At 34.6% G+C, this 25,064-nt stretch overlaps 1 protein-coding gene across 3 annotated transcripts in view; it reads right to left on the reverse strand.

Moving 5' to 3' along the window:
- The window catches only part of LOC118190014 (SEC14-like protein 2), a 90,028-nt gene that overhangs the window by 3,320 nt on the left and 61,644 nt on the right, over nucleotides 1-25,064 (reverse strand). The window contains exons 9-13 of one of the 3 annotated variants that reach the window (XM_085810609.1): nucleotides 23,493-23,573; nucleotides 23,266-23,352; nucleotides 19,437-19,543; nucleotides 8,824-9,136; nucleotides 978-1,641 (exon numbers count right to left, since the gene is read on the reverse strand). In XM_085810609.1, coding sequence (XP_085666735.1) covers nucleotides 1,613-1,641; nucleotides 8,824-9,136; nucleotides 19,437-19,543; nucleotides 23,266-23,352; nucleotides 23,493-23,573 — 617 coding nt within the window. In that variant the 3' untranslated portion in view covers nucleotides 978-1,612. Of the gene's footprint in view, nucleotides 1-977; nucleotides 1,642-8,823; nucleotides 9,137-19,436; nucleotides 19,544-23,265; nucleotides 23,353-23,492; nucleotides 23,574-25,064 lie in introns of those variants that run through there. The other 2 variants (XM_035360697.2, XM_085810610.1) reach the window with 2 other exon arrangements.

Consider the following 25,064-nt stretch of genomic DNA (forward strand, 5'->3'; position numbering starts at 1 on the left):
TGGATCAGTTACCCTTCAATTTGATAAGATCTAGCCAAATTTACATACCAATTATAAATTTAGTGCTGAAAAACTTAGCATTTGGGTATCTTCAAAGTTGAAACGTTGAAGATTTATTTATGACGATGCCCAGACCTAATGGAAAAAATTTTTCACTTTTAATCAGTTGTTGTTAGAGATAATTCCAGTTGTTATAATGAAGATAAACCACTGGAGATATTTGATAAAACAGTTAGTTTCATAGATGGCGGTGCTTTTAGTTTGCCCTGGAATTAAACCTGGCAGCAGTTAGGCGACAGTTGTGGTTTAGCAGAGAAAGGAATAAAGATTCCAGTAAGAAAAGTGCAGGATGATAAGATATTATACTTAAAATGCAGGAAGCTTCAAGTGAGCACATAGGACAAGAGATAATATAAAGTGTGTTAGATTCTACAAACCAGTAAACAAAGGCGATATAGAAAGAAGAAAGCATTATTATTACGGAAACGAGTATTTTATTTGAGGAGAGCTCACAGGAAATAGACAACTTATCCTTGAATAATTGTTTGTGGCCTGGTATTAATTTGAACCAAAAATATTTCACTTGCTTTCTCAATAACATCTAATCCTTTAAACATAAACTTATTTTTTAATTAGTATTAATAAGCTTCTGTTTAAAGCAAGGATGTCAAACTCGCGGCCCGCGGGCCGCATGCGGCCCACAACAAATATTTTTGCGACCCGGCCAATATATCGGCAAATTATAATATATAATAATAAGATAACATATCGACGAAGAAAAAAATGAAATGTTTACTGCTAAGTAATTAACGATAATTTATTCAGTGTATCAGGACTGGTATTCCTCTTTACTTGCTTTGGAAACATTAACTGTCCTGATTCGGAACAGGGAGCTTACTGAAGCTATGTTCAATAAATTGTGAAGTAGACAATACACACAGGAAGGGTATACGAAACCCTTTATTTTTCTCTCTTTACAATGATTTCCGGACTTCGGAATACAGAGACCAACCACTTGTGGTCTGAACGTAAGAATATAAAAATATTAACTAAAACTCTAACTAAACTAACTTTGGATTAATAAACAAGTGCCTAACTCCAAGATTGGCCGTTAATTAACAAAAAGCCGTATGTAGTAGAGAGCTGCTAAAACTACGATGCGTTTAAAATTATCAAGAGGATTAAACCTCTGGCCTTGAAGGCAACCAGCAAACGAGTAAAACTACTATGGCAAGCGGCCTGCTTCTAATAACTCCTTCCTCTCTCTTGCTTGGCAAAAAGCCACAACTTAAGTACTTGGCGTTAGCAAGACAAATTTGCATAAATAAATTAAAAGCTTTTAATTCTGGCCGGAAGTAGAAAATAAGAAGTGATAGTAAAGATTTAAAATAAAATACTTAACTTAGGATCTTACATACTTCCCGCCAGAGTTAATTAGTTTGAAACTGAGGTTTAAAACGACCTTGTTGAAAACTTTTAGCTCTAGAATCTAACGCGAGGCCAATCTTTTACAAACATTTCTCACTAGAAACTAGAAATTAAAAAAGTCGTTTTTACATTATCAACTCCATGGACAAGATTTTTCATCTGTACTGCATCTAAACAGGAGTTTTTAGTTGAAATCTGGTTCCTTCCAGAGATCTGGAAGCAAAACTAGTTTAATGAAATGTTACACAATTAAATGGCAAGTAACATGAATACTTATATTTCTCTTTTAACATTCTTATTTCATTCATGACGTTATTTAATTATCTCCCCGTGCTCTCTGACATGTATTGTAAAGGAAAACACCAAACACGAGCTTGTCTATGTACAAGTGTTCAACACTACCGCCTGCAATCAAAACACTAACGTGTTAAAATTCAACATAACAAGACCTCAGAACACACCTTATATTCATCTCTAAACCTTGAAGTACTATTCTGAAAAGTGGCTAACTCTGAAGTGTAGCGTCAGAGAGCCTAACTACATTCATTCCACCTTTAACACATATTCACAATAATTTCCTCTTTTTACAGTCACACGAATAAGTTAAAATTTTTGGCATTACTTTCACTTTTAACATATCACAGTATTTCTTAACTTTTAAAATAACAGTTCACATTGTATATAAGGACATATTAAAATTCCGTTAATTTTACGCATTTTACAACATACATTAGTAGTACATTGTTAACTTCTATTCCTTTCCAAGCAAGTGCCAATTCTTCTACATTGAAATAGTACATTTCAAAAGTCTTTCAGACTAAAAATTTTTTCTTGCCAGAATCTTTTAAATAAAATTTTATACAATAATTTTTGAATTAAAAGATCTTTAAATATTGGCATTTTATTACGATTATAGAATGGTTTTATCTGGTCAATGTTTGCGGTGCAGGTTTCACCATTCCTGGCTTTTAACACCACTACAGCCTGATTTACTTTTTCTATGACATATGGTCCTTCAAATCGTGGATAAAATTTGGCAGTTTTATCTTCTGGTGCTGAAGAAAGTGAATGCTTAATTTTTAACACTTCATCCCCTACTTTATAAGTTACTCCCCGTCGTTTCATATCATAATAAAGCTTCTGTTTTCTCTGTGCTACTTCAGTGTTCTTTTTTGCTTCTTTAATTAATTTTTCTATATCGCCCATTTTAAATTATGGGGTTCTTTGTTGAACATAAAATAATTTATCTAACGGCGTTATAATCTTTCTACCTAAAAATAACTCAGCAGGAGTTTTTCCCGTTGTATCATGTTTTGCGGTCCTAAGGGCGAAAGCTAATTCATTGACATAATTATCCCAGCTTTTATGAAAATTAACATAACTACGGATAATTTTCACTATATTTCTATTGACCCGTTCCGCTGTATTTGATTGCGGCCGATACGGGACCATTTTTAAATGACGTATGCCCAGTTTTTGGCACATGTCTTCAAATATGTTACTTACAAATTGAGGACCATTATCCGATATAACTTTTAGGGGCGCCCCGTATTTTAAAATATATTTATTTAAAATAGAATCAGAAACTAATTTCGCGGAGGCTCGTTTTAAGGGAACAATTTCGGTTCACTTACTAAAATGATCAACCATAACAAGGAGATACCGACTTTTATTTAACTGACTTTTTGGGAAAGGGCCCAATAAATCGATGCCAATTATTGCATTTCGAAATTCGGATTTAATGCTATTTAGAAACCCGGCCGGGCGGAAATTAATATAATTAACTGCTTGACATGTTGGGCAGGACTGGACATACGCCCTTGTAAACTTTTGCAGCTCAGGAAAATAAACTGCTTCGCGTACGCGTTGGATGGTTTTTCGAATACCAGCATGAGAAGCTAATGGGGAGTCGTGTAACTCCTGCAGTATATTTAATCTAAGACTAGCTGGGATAACAGGTCGAAATTCGTTGTTGGAATTCGTAGTTTCTGTATAAAATAATAGACCATCTATTAGTTCGTAATGGGCCGCCCTATTTCTTATCGCCACAATATCTTGGTGGCTAAAATTTTCAGCATCCTTTAAATACTCATAAATGTTTTTAAATTCAGGATCCTTACCCAGTTCGGTTATTACAGTTTCTCGAATATGTATCGTACATGCTGTGAGCATAGCCACCTTTACAGTGTTACCTTCTTCATCTATTTTTATTCTGGATAGGGCATCTGCTACGATATTTTCCTTTCCGGGGGTGTGCTTAATTATCAGATTATATTCCTTAACTTGAGTGCCCATCTTATTAACCTTGGGGATAAGTTTTTCCCTGGGTACAATCTAGTTATCGCCGCATGATCAGAATACACTGTTATTGGTGCCCTTCCAAAATAGACTCAGAACTTTTGCACTGCTAACAGAACTGCAAGTGCCTCTCTCTCAGTCGCGGAATAATTTCTTTGTGTTTGATTTAAAGTTCGAATAAAAAATGCCACGGGCTGCTGATTTTGCGAAAGTACCACTCCCACCGCATAATTCGAAGCATCCGCTGAAATTTCTAAATTCTCAACGTTCTCAGGAAATTTCAAAACAGGGGCTTGCGTTAATGCTTGCTTTAATTTTTCGAAAGCACTATTGGCTTCGGCTGTCCACGAGAATCTTTCCTTTCTCCTTTTTAGTTTTACAAATGGTTCAGCAATAGCTGCAAAATCTTTTATAAAGGACCTATAATATGAACAAAGTCCTAGAAAAGAAGAGAGCTTCTTCGCCGTATTTGGCGGCGGATACTTTTGCACAGCGATTATTTTTGATTTGTCTGTCTCGATTCCTTTCTGAGATATTTTGTAACCTAAGTATTTTAATTCAGGGGCTGCAAATTTGCACTTTTAGACATTAACTTTTAGACTGGCCTCATTTAATAATGAAAACACCTGTCTTAAATCCTGTACATGTTGCTCCAGATTATCACTAGTAATAATGACATCGTCTAAATAGATAAATGTGGTCTTTCCCAGAACAGGCCTTAGCACAATGTCCATACATCGCTGAAATGTTGACGGTGTCCCTGAAAGGCCAAACGGCATACGCAAGAATGCATAAGTGCCAGACTTGGTTATAAAAGCAGTCTTAGGCACATCTTCTGGTTTACGCCCTATTTGAAAATAAGCAGTCGTTAAGTCTAACGTAGTCATATATTTGGTAGAAGTTATGTTCCTTAGAATTTCTTCAATAATAGGTAACGGATATACCGGATATTTAGTCATGGAGTTTTATTTACGATAGTCAATTGAAAAACGCCACCTTTTCGGATGTGTTACCGGATAGTCATTATTTTTCTTACATAACACAACCGGGCTAGCATAACTACTTGAGATGGGCGTTATGATCTTTTTACGTAACATATCTCGAATGTGCCACTCTATAATTTTTTCTTTATTCTTATCATATCGATATGGTTTGTGGCGACCTGGAAGTGAATCTCCGGTGTCGATACTATGGTTAGTAACTTGAGTAAATCCTGGAATATCACTAAATAACGAAGCAAATTCCCTTACCACTTGTTGGATTCTTTGTTGCTCTTCATTAGGCAGGTGGTCAAGGTTTAACATCGGCGGCTCCGATTTTTCTTCTCGAACTGGTTTCATCGTCAGCTTAAGGGACGCTTCACTAAATTCCAGTGTTGCTTGTACCTCTGAAAGAAAATCTATTCCTAAGATAATATGTGCTTGCAGATTCTTTACTATAAAAAACATAACCTTTACTTGTTCGTCCTTGATACGGACGTATAGCGGTAATTTACCTATGCACTTACATCTTTCTCCCTGCGCAGCTAACACTGTCGTATTATCCGAATTATATATGCGGTGTCTACGGAAATACTTCCTAAAAAAATCTTCTGCCACATAGGAACACTGCGCGCCTGTATCCAGGAGTGCGGTGGCTGGGATGTTATTCACCAAAACTTCAATCTTTGGAAGAGTCAAATTTTTCACCATAACTGTATTTAACTTGAAGGAAAAGGGGTTTTCTTGGCCTTCGGATTTCTGTACCCTCAAGTCAGCAGAAATCCGTTTTCGTTTAAATTTTGTTTCTTCCTTTCCATGCCTTCCTTCTTTTTCCGCTGGCCTTCAGACCTTTTTTCTGGCTTACTATTGAACTGTCGACGTTCGCCGGTTGTTTTTGGATACTCGGGTTTCCTTGCCCACTGATTCGCTTTGCTTCCGTAGCCGTGTTCTTGACTTTGCTGTGGTCTTGGCGCACCAAATTGGCTTCGTTGCTCATACTGGCGTCTTCTTTCAATGTCCGCCGTTCTTCTACTTTCAAACTGAATTGCTAGCTCAAATAACTTTTCCAGTGTAGTCGGATTTCTTAATTCAATAAAGTCTTGCACTTGGGGCAGTAACCTCAGCAAAATCACTTGAATTATTTCAGGATCCGGACGGTTTCCATACAAGAGCTTGAAAACGTGAATTTTTCTTAAAATAAAGCTCGAGAGGTTTTCGATTCTTTGTTGATATATACTGAAAAGTTCCGTTTCTAATTTCGCACGATCCCTTACAACAGGGAAGGCTCTTAGTAGGGCAGTCTTGAAATTTTCGTAAGTATAGGTGGGACTTCCTGCTTGACCCAAGAGACTTCTGCCTATACGTTTGAACCAATTAAGCGCTTGTAGCTAAGGTGACTTTCTGGAACTCATGTACTGGATACAGCATGAAGTGGTCATCCAATTTTTCAAAAAAACTGGTTACCGGTGAGTTTCCATTGAATGCTGCTTCTGGTTTCATCGATGCGCGCATGGTCCGGACGATGTAACCAAATCCTTCCAGGACGGCAGCTGGCATTTCTGGATTCTGAGCCGCTTCTGCAGGCACCACAGGTTCTTCTTGAAACTCGGCCATGGTTATTCTTCTACGTTGGGCGGCACTATCAGGACTGGTATTCCTCTTTACTTGCTTTGGAAACAATAACTGTCCTGATTCGGAACAGGGAGCTTACTGAAGCTATGTTCAATAAATTGTGAAGTAGACAATACACACAGGAAGGGTATACGAAACCCTTTATTTTTCTCTCTTTACAATGATTTCCGGACTTCGGAATACAGAGACCAACCACTTGTGGTCTGAACGTAAGAGTATAAAAATATTAACTAAAACTCTAACTAAACTAACTTTGGATTAATAAACAAGTGCCTAACTCCAAGATTGGCCGTTAATTAACAAAAAGAGGTATGTAGTACAGAGAGCTGCTAAAAATACGATACTTTTAAAATTATCAAGAGGATTAAACCTCTGGCCTTGAAGGCAACCAGCAAACGAGTAAAACTACTATGACAAGCGGCCTGCTTCTAATAACTTCTTCTTCTCTCTTGCTTGGCAAAAAGCCACAACTTAAGTACTTGGCGTTAGCAAGACAAATTTGCATAAATAAGTTAAAAGCTTTTAATTCTGGCCGGAAGTAGAAAATAAGAAGTGATAGTAAAGATTTAAAATAAAATAAACGTTAGTAAAACTTAGGATCCTTACAAGTGTTGTTAGATTACTCACAGAGAGCTGACACACACACTACTTAAATTACAAATGCGTGTGATTAGCTTGAGTTCAGCTACCTTCGGCTTTTGGGGGACACGTGCACTCAAAACTTGTACGCATCCCCCGATAGCCGAATGTGGCCAAACGTATGGTCTCAGTTTTCCAATCATAGTTTTGTACGATAGGAAAAGATCATATCATTACGAACATGTTTGACAGAATTAAAGTATTCAAATGTCAACTAGTTCTTTGGGAAAAACAACTTAAAAATGAAGATTTGACGCACTTCCCGACGTGCAGCATGAACAAATCAACTTTAGATGATACTTTTTCGTATCAAAAATACGCAGAAAAAATTGCAAATTTAACAACTGAATTTGAAACGAGGTTTAATGATTTTAGTTCCCTCGAAGACAAATTTTTTTTGTTTTCTTCAATTTTCTCCTATTGGACTCAGTACCCAGCCATACGCAAATGGAGGTGATCGAGATTCTATGCAACTCAAATTTGAAAGCAAAATTCATTGAAGTGGGAGTGCCTAAATTTTACAAATATTTACCAGCCACTTCTGAAAATACCCGAAAATTCGCATATGAAATTATTTCCATGTTTGGTAGCACTTATCGGTGCGAGCAGTTATTTTCAGTCATGAAAGGTAATAAGTCTCCTATTAGAAACCGTATTAATGATGCTCACCTTGGGTCAGCGTTGAAAGTTATCACTGCAAACAAAATTCCTCCCGAAATAGGAAAGATAATAGCAGAGAAGGGATGTCAAGTATCAGGACGTAAACATTAAATTTTTCTTGTTCTTTTCTATATATATATATATATATATATATATATATATATATATATATATATATGTTTATTATTGTATTATTCGAAATAAATCTACGTTTCTATGAATATTGATTTTTTTTTTGCGGTCCGCCTAAAGTTAAACCTTGTTTGTTTGGCCCAAGTGTACCTACGGGTTTGACATCCCTGGTTTAAAGGATTAGATGATTTGTTTATAATTAAGCAACTTTCGGACCCCAATCCTGAAATGTTAATAAAATGTTTCTGTACAAATATATATACATTTTTAAGCATGATAGAAAAGTTAACTTATTAGCATGTCTCTCTCTATGTATTCGTTAATTTTAATAAAGAAACGTCTTTGAATATTATTTGACGGAATATTATTGGACAGATTTCAGGAAAATCAGCTGCTTTGACTCAATTTTAATAGCTAGTAGCATACTTTTGCTTTAAACTAATTGAAAATTATGCAGTGTACTTTTTTGTTTTAATTCTAATTGTAGGAAATAAAAGAAATTTTCTATTGCCTTCTCGTTGAAAGTATAAACATTTCTTTTGAAGTTGGCAAAAAGATGTTTTCAGAAGAGATAGAGAAAAATTCAAATTTCCTTCATAATTTTACTAATGAAAAAATTTCTTAACGTAGGGCTTTGCAAAATTTTTCGCTATATCATTTACATAAATTTAAATAAATTAAGTCTGTTTAAAATTGTAAAAAGCAGCAACCATATATTTGAAGTTGATTTTAATCAAAACACATAGATTCCGAAAGCAATCAGGAGCAAGACATTTCTACAGTCTTTGCAATATGTTTTAGTGTTTGACATAGAGTTTTGATTGAAATCTATACAATACACAAGGTTGCTGTTTTGCCTAATTTTTAAGTCTTACATTGGAATGTTTCGCTTCTCTCTACATTAACTCGAATAAAACGTAATTATAATAAAAAAAAGCTTAAAGATATTTATGCAATAACTACATATAAAATATCTTTTTATCGATATTTAGTTTGCCAAATATAAAATTTTGGGAAGAGAGAGGAAAAATAAAATAAATTAAAGCATACTTACATATGCCCTTTTTGGCATATTTATACATTCCTGTTTCTGAATAATCACTCATATCAGTTTTCTTAACAGGAACTAATTCTTTTAATTTTTTCCCATTTTCATCTATTTCTTGCAAGAATAGCCCGAAACTGATGTCTTTACTGTCTGTTTCGAACTCCCATTCCACCTGCGAACCGGATTCTTTCACTTCGAATGGCACTTCCAATCGAGAACTTGGTAGCAGCATAATTTGTTTTACACCTTCATCTTGTGCTATGGACCTTTTGCTTTTATGTATGTAATAGCTCTCAGGTATTACGGCAGCATGACGTACCTGAAAAAGCGAATAGTAATTTCCACAAGAAACTTTTAAAATATACACTATTTTTTTAAGATATGTACCTAGTAGCGTAAAGAGTAACTGCATTTAGAAATTTATTCACTTTGGGGAGATAAATTTAAAGCAATAAACGGAAAACAAAGTAGGAAACGAAGTACCCAGTACTTTTTAAAACTAAAACTGATAAATTACTCATTATGGTTTCAATACGTTTTAGTACAATCAGTTTGTTGCAAGTACCTTCAAGATGGTATATTGTCGCTTCCCATTAAGCTTCTATTAGAGTTTTATATATTTTGTGCAATAAATTTTAGACATTTTAAGTTTTTCATACCGTCAAACGGGACTGAAATGAATTCTGATATTCGATATTTGCTAATGTTTTTTTTTTTTTTTTTTTTTTTTTTTTTTTTTTTTTTTCCCAATCAAATAACATCATTCAACATTAAAAGATTTGTCTTTAGTTTAGCCACTGTTACGTTATTAGACAACGCAAATGAATAATTTAATCACTTTGCAAGGATTATTTAAAATTTCTAATAATTATTTTTAATTTAGAAACCCTTTCCTTTAAATTATTGTTTTCCACTTACAAGTCCATACTAGAATAAGTTTTTAACTTCAGGGGAAGAGCGTAGGAGTCCTTAGTGGCACAAGTTTGCAGTCAGGCTACTTCGAAGTTTAAGCTAACTACGCTAGGCCGTATTGAACGTGGCGGCTCATTCACCGGTTAATTTAATTAATGGCCAAACTATGTTAAATACTTTTGTACAGCTTCGGCTAAGTTCAGTTTAGTTTATAATTAGATTATTTTCTTATCTTGATTTGAAGCCCAAGTAGAGGCTTTTCTGTAATCCCGAGATGGAGACCAACTGTACTTTTAATTTAATAAATGGTGAGTTTAACCCTTCTCTTTACTCTGTAGTTTAAGCACTAGGACTCACCGATAAGTTGCTACATAGTTCAACTAGGTTTCTAAGAATTCAGGCATACTTAAAATAGTTAGAAACATTATAACTTTCAGGATATTAAACAGCACACATGACGCAAACGGTCTTCCTTCTTTACGGTACGTTATTCATTAGGTAAAAAATCTTTCATCTGATAATCGCAATGATTGCCATGTAGCAGTAATTTGCAAGCAATTTATTCTAATCATGAGGCTGTAGTGGAATTTCTGTCATATACACTTTCTTTATTATGAAATAATAATGATTTAAAGTTATTTAAAGTTTATGCAGAGAAATAATATTATTTATTTTTCATTCCTGTAGAAATTAAACCTAAATTGCTAGACTGAAATTTACAGTAATGTACGAATCCCTTTCTGCTTTAGCACGCTAAATTGAAATTACGAAAGTATGCTTTTAAGCACGGTATCAGAACATATATAATAAGTCAAAATTTTTTTTAGAAAAATACATTTCTTTATGGGTTGGGAAGGAGAGAAAAAAGAAACTGGGTCTAAAAAGAGGATAAAAAAATTAAGCAAGTGCTTTTTACTAAAAAAGTCGTTCACGTTTACTTCACTTTTAAACAGAAAATAGAAAACTGCAGACATTCAGTAGAGCTTTATAATGGAGATGAGAGTATCATATATTGCATATTTTGGGACTACTAACATGCAAATGAAATAAAAATGCAAAATAAAATGCTGGGTGTTTGTTAAGAAGTTACAAAGAAATGAGTTGGCAAGGTTTTTGTTAATTAACTCTAGTGTCTTATTACTGTAACTGTATTGTCACTTCTACTATCATTAGCACTTACCAGGAGGCAAACAAGTTAGTGTGTATAAGAAGAAAGTTCTTGAAAGTTTAAAACGATAGCTTTGGCAAAGTCATTGGTCTTCGAGGTACTTTCTCGCCCCGTTTTGAGAATTATTTTACTTTAACCTTTTGCTAACCAAGTTTGCTTGCCCTTGTACAGAGGATGTTTAAAGATTTTTAGAAATATTTCAATCAGTTAACTCATGTTTAAATTTTTATTTTATTTTTAAAGTTGTAGAGACATTAGGTATTTTTTGAAAGCTGGAGAGATGAAAAATGAGCAATGCTCTCGCCGGGACTCGAAGCCCGGACCTCTCGAATACGCGCCGAGCGTGATGACCACTGCACCACAAAGCATGCTAAGAAGGCTGGAGAAATACTTTATATACTTCCCCTTTTAAAGAGCGACTGGAGATCAGGCGACCCAATCGCTAAATCCTGGGTTGTGGAGAATCGTCATCCACCGCCCTTCTTAGTTCGGGCGGCAATGTAGAGACATTAGGCTATTTCGAATGCTGGAGACGTGAAAGATGAGCAATGCCCTTGCCGGGAATCGAACCACGGACCGGACCTCTCGAATACGTGCCGAGCGTGCTGACCACTACACCACGAAGGCGTGCTAATAAGGCGGGAGAAATACTTTATAAAGAGTTCGGTCTGATAGCGTTTTTTCTCATCTATATATCGTGATTTCCATGATAAAAGGGTTTTCGTAAAATTTCCAGGGGTGTGGATTTCATTCCTCTTCCACTACTATCCAAAGCCTATCAATCGTGGGAGATGTGTTTTAGAATGAACTCTTAAAAAAGACTAGAAGCACAATAGTTCATAGGTGAAACGTCAGAGGAATCTGCAGTCGTCTGACGTTGAATATCTTTTCAACAAACGTTTAAAAGGTATGAATGCGATACCTGTATCAGTCCTCATTTCTCCAAGGAATGTAGTGGCACTTTTCGAAGTACGGTTTATTGCTTTGATGAAGTTTTACTGTTTAAATCATCGGGATGAAGAAACAGAACTTCTTGAAAATTCGGATCTAAAATTTGCTCTTGAGATTAAGCTGATTTTAATACTTTTTTTTTTCACAAGTTGTATTTTAAATTTCCTATTGTGAGATAATTCTACGACAATCATAAAACCCTACTCAAATTTTCTTTGCAATGATTGAGTCAGATTTCTACACTTTTTTCCTCTTCGTTTTCGATAATAAATAGATATTTATTTGTTGCTGTCATTTAAGTAAACCCAAGGGTCACAATGTATTTATGTGTATCTCCTACTAAATAGTTTACATATAGTGTTCTACAGATTGTTCTGCTTTGAGCCATATGCCTCGGCGAAAGCTGATGTACATTATGTTTTTAGCCTTTTTAAGCTGTAAATATTTATTTATTATTTTATTTTTTGTTACTACAGATATATTTAAAGTTTGAGCAATTGATTAAAGCAACTGATTTCTGCGTAGGGGGAGTTTCTCTTGTTACGAGCGATTTAAATATCAGAAACGGTATCTTTTCCTGGTATTCGTTTGGAGTCTTCTTTCCATGTAGAAATAATAACTGGCAATTTTTCCCTTTCTGCTTAATACTGTTGCTTACTTAGCAATTAGAAATTTTAATACCATGCATTTCACAACGTTTTTGGAATAATAATATTTCTTTTTGGAAAAGTGCAAAAATATATTCTTAAATCCAGAGCTTGTTTACATGCAACATTTTGAAAGAAGAATAAATTTAAAAGAAGCCGACGATATTTATCATTTCAAATAAATAAGCTCACAGTTTTGATTAGTCACAATTTTGATTTTGGTTCTGTAAAATTATCCATAGAGATTCTAAATTTAGTGAATTCAATTTCTTGGAATCCTTCTACATCCACAAAATTTTTTTTTTTTTTTTAACAAGTGACATTAGTTCGAATCCAGGTTTTCGTGATTAATTGCTATTTTCCCTGACTGACGGCGTTCCGTTTATGTTCACATTGCTCAGTCTACCAATTTCCATATGAAATACATGTCGCCCAACCGTTTTACATCCACAAAGGTTTATCCCCTTTAGTGACATTAGTTGGAATCCAGTTCTCGAAAGGCTTAATTTTATCGTTATTCATTGCTATTTTCCCAGACTAATGGCACTCCGTTTGTGTTCACTTTGCTCCGAACACCGATTTCCATATAATGGATGTCGCCCACCAAACTATGCCAGAAAATTTTACTCCTGAAGAAGAGGGATCTATATCTGATTGCCTCTAAAGTCATTAGTTTTATTTAAAATCTATGGCAAGCGGAAGCTGCTTTTTTTAATTTTAAATTTTACATTTGCTAGTTTGTCTTCCAGTCAGGCAACTGATACAGTTTTGAAAGCTTCATATGCTTTTCTTTTGGTGACCTTTAGCAGACTTCCTTTTGACCTTTCACAATTTTTTATTTTTGAGAAATGTCCCTCTGAAGGGCAATAAATACTTCACTAATTTTGCTGAAGTGGGTTTTGAAATTATAGCACAAATATCTCTTCTCATTCGTATTACGAATGAGAAGACGCTTTCATGATTTTCATATTCACGCTTTCATGAGTCCGTGTTTAATACATATGTGTAGAAGGAGGATTTTAGCTAGATTTAAATATATTTGTAGACTACATTCTTATAGCCCAGACTTAAAAATGATTGACTAAATGTGTGGTTGCTGTGATGGTTTCTTTTCAGTGAAAGCAAGAGAATTTAGTTTAACTCTGCTATAACTGAAAAGACACTGAAACTGTAAAGACTGAAACTGTCACACTGAAACTGTAAAGACTGCAATGGAGATACTCAAAGCCATTATACTCCATGAGATTAAAAAGCGTTTCATTTAATATGCAGATTCTCCACCTCCCCCCAGTTAGGTTTTCATTTACCAACGTAACTGAAAGGTGTACTTTGCAACTGTGCAGTGGTAATACTTTCGAAATGGTCTTGGTGATTCTGTGATGAAATACACTCTTTTGCAAAAAAATCGAAGCATCATGAAGGAAGTGGTTATTTTTGATGAAATTGAATATGTGTATAGCTCTACACACAGATAATAAAATGATTAAAAATCAAGGTCATAGTACTTGTTCACGGCTCACAATAACCCACTGAATATTCAAATTAGTAGTTAGTCGAACCGCCCCTGGCGGCAATGCATGCTTGAATTCGTCGAGGCAAGGGGTGGTAGAGGTTCCTAATGTCATCCCGCGACACATTCTGTCAAGCATTCATTAGTTGTCGCTCCAGATCTGCGATAATTTGTCGTGCCCGAATCTGGCAGCCTATCATGTCCCAGACATGTTCGATTGGTGAAAGGTCTGACCTTGGTGGCCAAAGAAGAGTATCAACCGAACGGAGGCAGTCCAGAGATAGGCAAGAGGTATGTGGCCTGGCATTATCTTGTTGGATATGGCCCCAGGATGACGTGCCATGAAGGGTAACGCAACCGGCCGCAAGATGGTATCAAAATATCGTTGAGCTGTTAAAGATGTCCGGAGGATGACTAAAGATGACCTGATGTCATAAAAAATAGCCCCCCACACCTCTCCACCAGGGGTTATTGGCTGTATGCCTTTATAAAACAAAGGCTGATGGGACCGCTGGCCCTATCCTCTCCAGACACGAACAGGATGGTCATCTGCTTCAAGAGTGAAGCGAGATTCATCGTTGAACACTATACAATGCCAGTGTGATCGCAGCCATGATGATCGGCTGCGACACCACTCCGGACGACTCCGCCGATGTCGCAGGGTCAAAGGCAAACGTCTTAAAAGCCACTGTGAGCGTAACCCTGCCTCAGACAAGCGCCGTGAGATGGTGAACGGTACCAAGGGAGGTATAGACGTGGCTGGTAGTGCGTTGAATAGTCGACAATGATACCGTTGGGGCGGTATGGCCCTGGCTAACAATCATTGCCTTGCATTTATGCTCCTTGGCCTTCCAGAGCCTTCATTTTGTCTGCAATTTCCTTGTAGCAACCATTGCTGGCAGCATCTTTGTACAGCAATGTCTGTACGCTGAAGGTGGCGGCCTATTGCTCGGTATGACCACCCAGCTTCAATCAACCCTACAATGTGACCACGTTCGAAGTCGTTTAGTTGTCTGTTAGGCTTTCCATAACGTGGTAATGACATCTTTTGTTCCTTCTTTACGGTCGTACAATGGCAGCAAAAAAAAAAAAAAAAAAAAAAAAAAAAAAAAAAAAAAAAAAAAGATAAATTTTTCGCCTCTGGTTACTGGTTTTATACTTTGCGAATTGCGCACTGTGATCGCAATTCCTGTTCATTTGCCTTGAAACTTTGATCATTTGCATGCTCGATCAAGATGTCACGATCGCAAAAGTCCTTCTTGGTGCTTCCATTTTTTTTTTGCAAAACAGTGTACAATCCATTGTACCTCGCAAGCTTGAAATGACAAATCTTTCACATTGTCTCAAAACGTGAGATCACATTTTTGAGAACTGAACTGCACAAGTCTTTTTTGCTGACTGGGAAAAAGTGATTCCTATTTTGTGCAGGGTGATTCTATTGTTTCGACCAGGGTGTTAATACTTCTGCTTTATTCCTGTTCAATTCTTCCTCTACTAGTCTATGTAACTACTCAGAAACTTTTAAAATAAATAATAAGGATAAGATTGTAGTTTCATACTAAATTACTTTCTTTTGAAACCTGCATGTGAATTAGTATAACAAGAACACCAAATACAATCGCTTTTTGTCAGATCTTAATATTAGACTGAGAGAGATACTTTAACATCATATCATCTATTAAAAATATATATAAAGATATATATAGAACTATAATATAGTTGCTTACGTATAGTACATGTGCACAAGTGAAACAGTATGTACTGATGTGAGAAAAATTTCTAACTAAATTGGAAAGGCAGGAGCTTAAATCCCTAAGCACTGCAATTTCTCGTTTCTTCCTCATTCTAACCATATTCCTTTTGTGTCATTCAAACACGAATTAATTTAGTATTTATATTACCAGTTTTAAATGCAGCAACCAAAACGCATGTAGGAATCGGATATTCACTTCCCTTTTTACAAAAAGCTTCTTAAAACTTGCAGAGCTGTGTAATTACATGGTATTGTGATATTTGGAGTACCTAATTTGGAATATTAGTTAATGTGTGGAAAAGCGTAAAACCCTTTTATCCCGTGTTTTGACAGGACAAATAATAAATCCAAACATTAATATTCTTAAAAATTGCTTACTAGTCTAACCATTTAAAAAAATAATTTGCAATGCAGGTCATAAAAATAATTTTAAATGTGTTAGAACTAGCTTGTATATGATGTTAATTACTGGTGCTAGTACAAAGAGAACCTTAAAAGCAGAAATTAAAGTTTGAAATTAATTATTAATGTAGCTAGTAAGTAAATGTTGTATAAAATCACATATCACTGATGTCTATTAATAGAATGTAAAGAAGAATACCTAAGATTATACTCATTTTGTTAAACCATATTCATTTTGATGTAACATTACCAAAAGTTATTTTTATATCTATTGTATGAGAAAAGCCTTTCTGTTTAACATTTTTTGAAACTTTCACTAGTTTTATAATATACCTGAATATCTTTCATTAGTTTATGAATTAAATAATAAGCGGCATGATAGCAGTAAATGCTTCGTAGACTTTAAGCTTATTTAGTCAATTCTTTTAGGTTCATAATTTTTATTACTATTTTTTTATTAGCTCCGTTCAGACTCATACATGGAATCCATGCATTTATATATATATATATTCCTAATTCAAAACATAGGAAATTGATAACTGAGAATTTGATGGATTGAAGCTGCATTTTTTTCTTCATATGAAAAATCATGTAATTAAAGAAAAACAAACATTATAATGAATGCAGTAATTAAAACTTAAACTTACCGAGAATATTTTTATGCTACGAAATAAGCTGAAATATTCTGTTTACTAGCAAGTCAACAATCCACCTAGACTTATGCAAAAATCCTGCCAGCCTCTCAAATACCTACAAACAGATTTTTTTTAATTAACTGTGCAAATGGACTACATGGGTTTGACGGTGTTGTACCCTTCCCTACCTGTAACGTGAATACAATCGTATTTTCCCTTCGAGACACCTCAACAAAGGTAGTCCTTCCCTCAGGAAGTTAGCCTAAGCGTATTTTTCCATAACCCAATTAATAAAAATAAATATAAAGGTACATCAAACTAAGTAAGGAATAAATTCCAGTAAGAAATAAATGAAACTAGATGCCGAGAATGAATTTGGGAGAGTTATGCCACTATTAATATTCTCCATAACTTTTTAGGTTTCAATGAAAAACTCTGAACTTTGCTGTTGTTCTTGAGGTGTTGCAACTGCCCATGTGAAGTTACTATAATACAAAATTTGCTCTTACGTGACGTCACTGACTCTAGTCTGCTCAAAAGCAATTACTCTTTTGTGTCTTCGTTTCTTCCGCGTGTGTGAGTAAGGGAGTCATCTTGCGAAGTCATGTTGTTTGTCTGCTTTTGTTCCACATGATTGCACACATTAAACAAAACACTTGCATCATCCAGTTCGTCGCTTTCCTATTACTGAGATCGATCGTTAGATGAGGAATTTAAATCTCTTTGGCATAAAATCTCTAATTATGTATACGAAATGGTTGACTATTACTATGATTTGAGCGAATGCTTATTTTGCGAAGCATTTTGTTTTCCTTTGCGACGCAACAGGAAAAAAATAGAACAAACATAGGAATATGCCAACAAGGAACACCTAGTGCGATACATAAATACTTTAGTTTATGTGTGGATTCCACCTTATACACTTATTATGCAACTTTGACACATGGGCTGATAACTCTTCCAATGACCATTTCGGCTTACGGACTCTGTGCAACATGGCACGGTAGAACACATTGTGAGAATATTCTAGTTAATATATTTATTTCATACCGTTATCGATTATAATTTTTATTTTCTGGATGGCAATGTGAGATGTCATTTAATAAAGCTAATTCAGCCTATTGTCTGAAAGGGCATTCAATTTTTTTGTTAAAATTTCTATACTTTATCAGGTTCAATGTTCCGCCTTACTTTCGTTGGGAACATGCAAGGACCTGACTCGGAACAGGGAGCTTACTAAAGCTATGTTCAATAACTGTGCGAAGTAGACAAGATACACAGGAAGGGTATACGAAACCCTTTATTTTTCACTCTTTACAATAATTTCCGTACTTCGGAATACAGAGACCAACTACTTGTGGCCTGAACGTAAGAATATAAAAATATTAACTAAACTTAACTTTGGAATGACAAACAAGGGCCTACGTGGAAGATTGGCCGTATATTAACAGGTGTGTGTGTATTTAATTATGGCAAAGCACACTAGGGCTATCTGCCTAAGGGGAGGGATGCCTTCGTGGAGGACTTTCTAAGGGAAATTGGCTCGTATACACGTTACACATGGGGAAAACCACGAAAACACCCATGCAGCCAGCCCGTTCGCGGGATTCGAACCTCGGATCGAACTACCAGTGTTCAGCGACTGTACCGCTCGGCCGCTGGTGGGCCCGTATATTAACAGGAAGCCGTATGTAGTACAGAGAACTGTTAACACTACAATACGTTTAAAATTATCAAGAGGATTAAACCTCTAGCCTGGAAGGCAACCAGCAACCGAGTAAAACTGCTAAAGGGAAGCGGCCTGCTTCGACTAACTCCTTCCTCTCTCTCGCTTGGCAAAAAGCCACAACTTAAGTACTTGGCGTTCGCCAGACAAATTTGCATAAATAAGTTAAAGCTTTTAATTCTGGCCGGAAGTAGAAAATAAGAAGTGATAGTAAAGATTTAAAATAAAAATAAACGTTAGTAAAACTTAAGATCCTTACAACTTAAATAAGGAGAAATGAATGCATGACAATGTCTCAAATCTTTTATATGCTGTCCTTCTCATCAGTAGTTGAACTGAGCTTATACGTCTCCCACTTTCTATTTAATAACGTTGTAGAGACATTAGGTATTTTTTGGAAACAGGAGAGACGAAAAATAAACAAAGCCCTCATCGGGAATCGAACTACGGACAATACGAAGGCGGGAGAAATACCTTATAACGTAACCAATATACCGTAGCTGATCAATTTATTTTCCAGAACAGACGTTTCTGCTGAATTTCCAATAATTTTAATGCAGAGGTGCTTGATTTACAGCTATTGCTCATAAGAATTTTTACAGAACTCGTTACGTTTCTATTGTTCTCAGCATATACTATGTATACGGAAACTATTATTAAAGACCTTTTGTCTATGCGCTTTTCAAATCTTTTACAACAAGCTTGTAAATGTCTGATATTTATTTATTATGTGTTTTCTTATTACGGAATGATAAATTTGATTATTTTGCAGAAGCCCTAGATTTCTTTACGAAAAAAATTATATTTAAAAGTCAATATAACTGTATAAAAAATATACAGAATCTTTACGATTCCTGCTCTCCCGATTACATCTTATGATTACTTAAATATAATTAAAGAGAAAAAAAAACTTGCGATTGTATAACACATCGGATTTCCATCCGGATCTGTCATATTTCCTCCTAAGAATGCAGGTAATTGGTCAGCATCAAACTGTTTGAGTAGTTCTTCTTTCCAGTCACCTAAATGAGAAGAACTATAAATGCTGAGAAAGAATACTTTTATTTTAAAACTATATGCTTGCAATAACAATATATTTAATATATTTAAGCGAAACAATAATGATATATACATTTCTTGAAGTGAGTTAGAAGTGGAAGGAAAAGTTAGGAAAATGTACCAGTATTTTTTCTGATGTCCTAGTTTAGCAAGCAAGGGAAAAACTGCAAAAGTAAAAGTCTATTTTTTCTTTAAATTATAAAAAGATAAGTAATCGAAACTACAGAAATAGTTGCAGAGATGTTAGTAAACAGTAACTAATTTCACTTGAAAAATATTTCATTTAAAATTTTCGTTAGCAGTATCTACTGCAGGAAACATTAAAACATTACAAATACATAATTTGAAGCGGACGGCAAAAGACTAAAAGTTTCTACAATTATACTTAAGGTAATAAATATAAAACAGAATCCTTTAGAAATCCTTATAGTGACGCTGAACCCACGAAATTGACCCAATACCAAATAGACAAAGGAAGGAAGTATCAAGTTAAAAAAAACATCCTGTATGACCTTCTTATATCGAATAAAACATAAAACTGAGGAAATTTCGAAAAGATGTTAAATAAAGGTATCGTTGAATTTTTTAGTCCTTGAGCTGTTCTTTTGATTTTAAAACATGACGTCTGCACAAGTTTGATCAAAGAAGGATAACTGTCGTTTAAATGCAGGATGAGTAATGCTTTCGACATTTTAGCCGAAATGATTTTCAACTCTGAATTTGAAGAATGCATTCTGACATGCAGAAATAGATCCCAACAAATCATGAGCACACTGAGTGCGCAACAAGACCACGACTGTGACAAGTCTTTGGGTTTGAATCAGGTCTCATTTCTTTAACGAATTTTAGGAATGTGCTTTAATTTCTAGTAACGTTTTGACTATTGCTTAATCCATTAGACTTACAAGATTTAGATTTATTTCTGGATGGAAGTAGGTTCGCTTGGAAGCAGACACTTTGATGACTGCACCACTCGTGAAGAAGAATCTTTGGAGCTGAGCGGTTGAGGGTCATACTAAACGGCATGCTGGATCTCAACGCCTTCCCATGACTAACATTCGAGAAGACAGACATACAAGTATTATGAACTCAGACCTGCAAAACCGTACAACTTCATCACGGACCATTAGTCAGGGAATGAGCATGTTTGCAGCACGCCCAGCTTGATACAGAAGAGGTACAATGTCGTCTTTTCAGTCGAATTCCGGTTCTGCATGTGATGTGATAGTTTGGGCATCGACTGGGTACACGACACGCAAATCTCTGGTTCGGACCGATGGTAATTTGAACGCAGATGGGTGCATTTCTAGCGTCTTACGTCGAGTGGTTGTGCTCTATCGTCGAAGCCTGCCAAACGTAATCTTCCAACAAGGTAATGCAAGACAACATGTTGCATATCGTGCTCTGACCTTCGTCTCCTCGATACATAGGGTATTCGATTGCGGCCCTGGCTTGCAAGATCTCCAGATTTGACACCCATTGAAAACATCTGTTCATGGATTACTGAGAGACTGGCCCGCCACCTCTCTCCAGCTGATACGATTGATGAAGCGTGGCATAGACTTGAAGCAGCATGGAATGAATTGCCCGTTTCTGTCATCCAAGCCCAGTTAGATTCCATGCCTAACCGGGTAACGGCTGTTTTAGCTGCCAGAAGTGGCAGATGTTTCTATTAATTTAGCTTCCCTGTAAACCCTTAAACTGCTTACAAATTTAGTCATTTTGTTATCAAGCCATACTATTTACGTACAATAAATAACTTTTTTTATTTGCTTTCATTTATGGTGTTGCAATTTTAATGGCCAGCAGTGTATTCATCTAATAAATAAGATTTATATTAATGAATGTATATATAAATGTTTTCTGTCATTCATAATAATAAATCCATAAATTTCCAGTGTTTCAGTATGTAAGATTTATAATAAAATATAGTTCTTAATGTATTTATACTCTAAAAAGTGTTTCATTAATAACATGCAAATAATACTACAGTTATGACTGCTAATAATGACTACAGTTGCTGCTAATTACATGATCGTTATATGAATTAGAAGTGACTTCAAATAAGCTTTTTGGAAATGTTCATTTTTGTATTCATATATATACAAATGTATACATACGCATCTAATAAGTCATATATTTACATACACACATAGAGAGAGAGATGCGAATGTATATATAAATTTTTTTCATTATTCATAAACAAAATCCATAAATTTCCAATATTTCAATATGTAGCATTTATAATAAAAATATAGTTCTTAATGTATTTATAATCTCAAAAATATTTCATTAATAATATGAAAATAATAGTATACAAAATTAATGTGTATTCTCATTATTACATAAGCTATATTTTCCTCTTTTATGCAATTCACAGTATGTCGCTGATTATGCAATTTCAATTTAAAAGATAAGTAACTAGCAGAAAAGTAAAATCGCGCATATACAAGCAGATTTTAAAAAATTATTCACCTTAAATTTAATAAAAAAATTCTATTATATAACAATGAAATTTCTTTTCACACGATCATTACGAAATACGACAAATTTGGCGAAATTTGGATGACGAATAATTTGTAAACAAATTATTAAAAATACAAAGCACGTCATAAAATACTGTCTACTGTGAAATTTCCACGATTATAAATTTAATGAACATTTTAAAAATGACTTAGCCAGTTATAGTAGAAGAAAACAGCAATATATATATATAGGACTTTTTTCGTATTTTTTCAATTGAATCGGCGTCTATTTCCACGATCCAAGATGTCACAGTTCCAGTCATATTGAAAATCACCCGTGATCCTTCAGAAGCAGAACTTATGTCTGATTGGTTGATCTTTACGTGGAACACAATTGCAAACGCAAGATTTTCGGAAAGTTTCAAAATGTTCCCTGTAGCCAGGACATCGTTTCCTCGGCTAGAGAGAACTTTTCTCGGAAACCTCCCGTTTAAACCAGTGCTACTAGAATCTTGTTTCTCTGAAATGTCCCGTCTAGCCACGCGCGTTGCTAGATGTGATAGGGATTTTAAAAGACTTAAGTGAGCTCTAATATTGACTCTCATATTTATTTATAACCAATCTAAACTTCGTCATAAGTTCTGGATACAGAAGCAGTATAGGAATAGGTATAATTAAGGAATAATCAGCGGAAAACGCCTTAGCATTTCTTTTAGTAAAAGTCTGAAATGTCTCAATGGAGTTACTGCGTGAACAGAAAAGAGTTACTATCCATAATGAAGGCAGAATAATATTCACATCACTAAGGTTATGGCTGCGACTCGCGGTAGCGGTCACAATCTGTCAACCGGAAAGTCTGGATAGTATGGTAATTTTATAGATATTTTTAAATTAAAATTAAACTGAAGCTTACACTACTCGTCAAGTATGTTGGCTGCTAATGACTCGCAGTTTGAAAGCCACCAGAGGTGAACCTGCAGGTCACTGGTGTGTTGGTCTTAGTTACTCAAGATATGTGGAATTCTATTAAGCTGTAAGCTGCTGCGACACTTTATACACTTCAGAATGCAAAAGGAGTTATTAATGTTTATTTTATTATTTTCGAAAACTTTCTAGGACATAATGAAATCACCAAAATATAAAGAATGAAAATTTAAAAAAATGAAATACATAAACAACGAATTGTTTGTGTAAACGATGAAAATGTCTAATGCACTTACGTTTTGTCGTAAAATTAATTTTGCTGACTAAAGTTCCAGTTAAACATGTTTTGATGATTGCAAATGGGATGGTAATGAACATAGGAGCTGAAAGGGAAACAAAACTATAAAGAGATTCACCAATGGCATATTTTTCTCTTATAATGAAAGGTTACTTATTTATTTTCACTTATAATATTGTATCTTCAGTTGCTGTAATTTTAAAAATTATTAATAGTGCTACTTACGGTTTAAGACAAATAAAGTTTTCAACATCTCCGGGTAGTTATCTTGATAAATTTTAGATAATTGCATAAAATTCGCAATGACTGAAAAAAATGAAAAAAACAATATTTACTAAACACTACTTTCTACACTATATTTAACTATTTACTATAAATAAAATTTAATTAGCTATAATAGGTTTTACAGCATGAAAAAACTGTTAAAGGTAGTGCAAAGAGAAAAATTTCTGTCTGCAAGTAATCAATAAGAAAAGCAATGAAGAGGTTTTCTGGGAGAAAATTACATAAACAATGACTTCAATTTTTTTTGCTTAAAACAGGGGATGAAATTTTAAAAGAATTCATTGATGTTTAAAGGGTGATAACTGAATATGCACTGGCAATTTATAGTATAATCAAGATCCCATTGATTATACAAAAATATTAATAAAACTTATAACTAATTATTTATTGATATAAAACTATGTCGTGAATTAAGGAAGAAATCATATAAAATAAACAGAAGAGAAAAATGGGCAACCTTTTTTAATGTACTCTAAAAGTCAATAATACGTTTTTATGCAATAAGTGCAGTATAAAGGAGGAAAATGCAGAAATACAAGAAAGAACAAAAAAAAAAAAAAAAAAAAAAAAAAAAAAATCCGAAGTACACAAAATTTTCTCAGAAGATATAAATTGAAGTCATATCAGATATAAAAATTGAAGTCATTATTGACGTTTCCTTCCTTACAAGCCATTCGCGAAATTTAAATAAAACGTTAATGTTCGCTTCCAAGACGTTGAAACTTTGAATACGCCAGCATAACCATAGCATAAGCATTTTTTGGAATGCACCAGCAGGACTCACTGAACTGAAATACATTTGATCTTCGTATTATGCTGCAAAAAGAATTGATTTCGTTTAAGAAGGATATTCAAGCACCAGTCTTATTTGAAACACATAGATGCACTAAGTTTTGGGATTTTAATGTCGTCTGAGAGAAACATCTCTAAAACCTACCAACATTATTGACGTTTCCTTCTTCTTACATAGAGGGAGCAGACAATAATTTCAGTACAATAAATGTTAAGTCACGACAATAATTTACTACGTAAAAAAGTAAATAAATAAAAATCCGAAAGAGTACAGATTTTAACGGATTGCCCAAAAGGATTTGTTAAGGTTTTTATGCTCTCGCTGAACTTTTAATCCACCAGTCTGCTGTTGCACTGATTTCTGTTAGCTTTATTATTAAGCACTAATTCCTTAGCACTTAGGCCATGTACAATTCAACAGCAAAATTACAAGAAATTTAAAAGCAGCATATGTTAAGAATTTCCGATGCAGTGTTAAGTGTTGGCACACGTTTTCTGTTATTCTCAGTCTTTTCTCAATTCATCATATTAATGTTCAGTGTTCTTAGTAAGATGGCTTATAAAACTTTTTTTGTCTTTTAATTATTAACGTTTTCTTTAATTATTAACGTTTTCTTTAATTATTAACGTTTCTTTTAATTATTAACGTTTTATTAACCATCACGTTCTTTGCATTTACGCCATATAAAATTCTATTCAACAGCAAAATCACAAAATATT

Source organism: Stegodyphus dumicola, chromosome 2, assembly GCF_044657685.1.
Source record: "Stegodyphus dumicola isolate Sdum_Otavi_A_Nest chromosome 2, ASM4465768v1".
NCBI lineage: Eukaryota > Metazoa > Arthropoda > Arachnida > Araneae > Eresidae > Stegodyphus > Stegodyphus dumicola.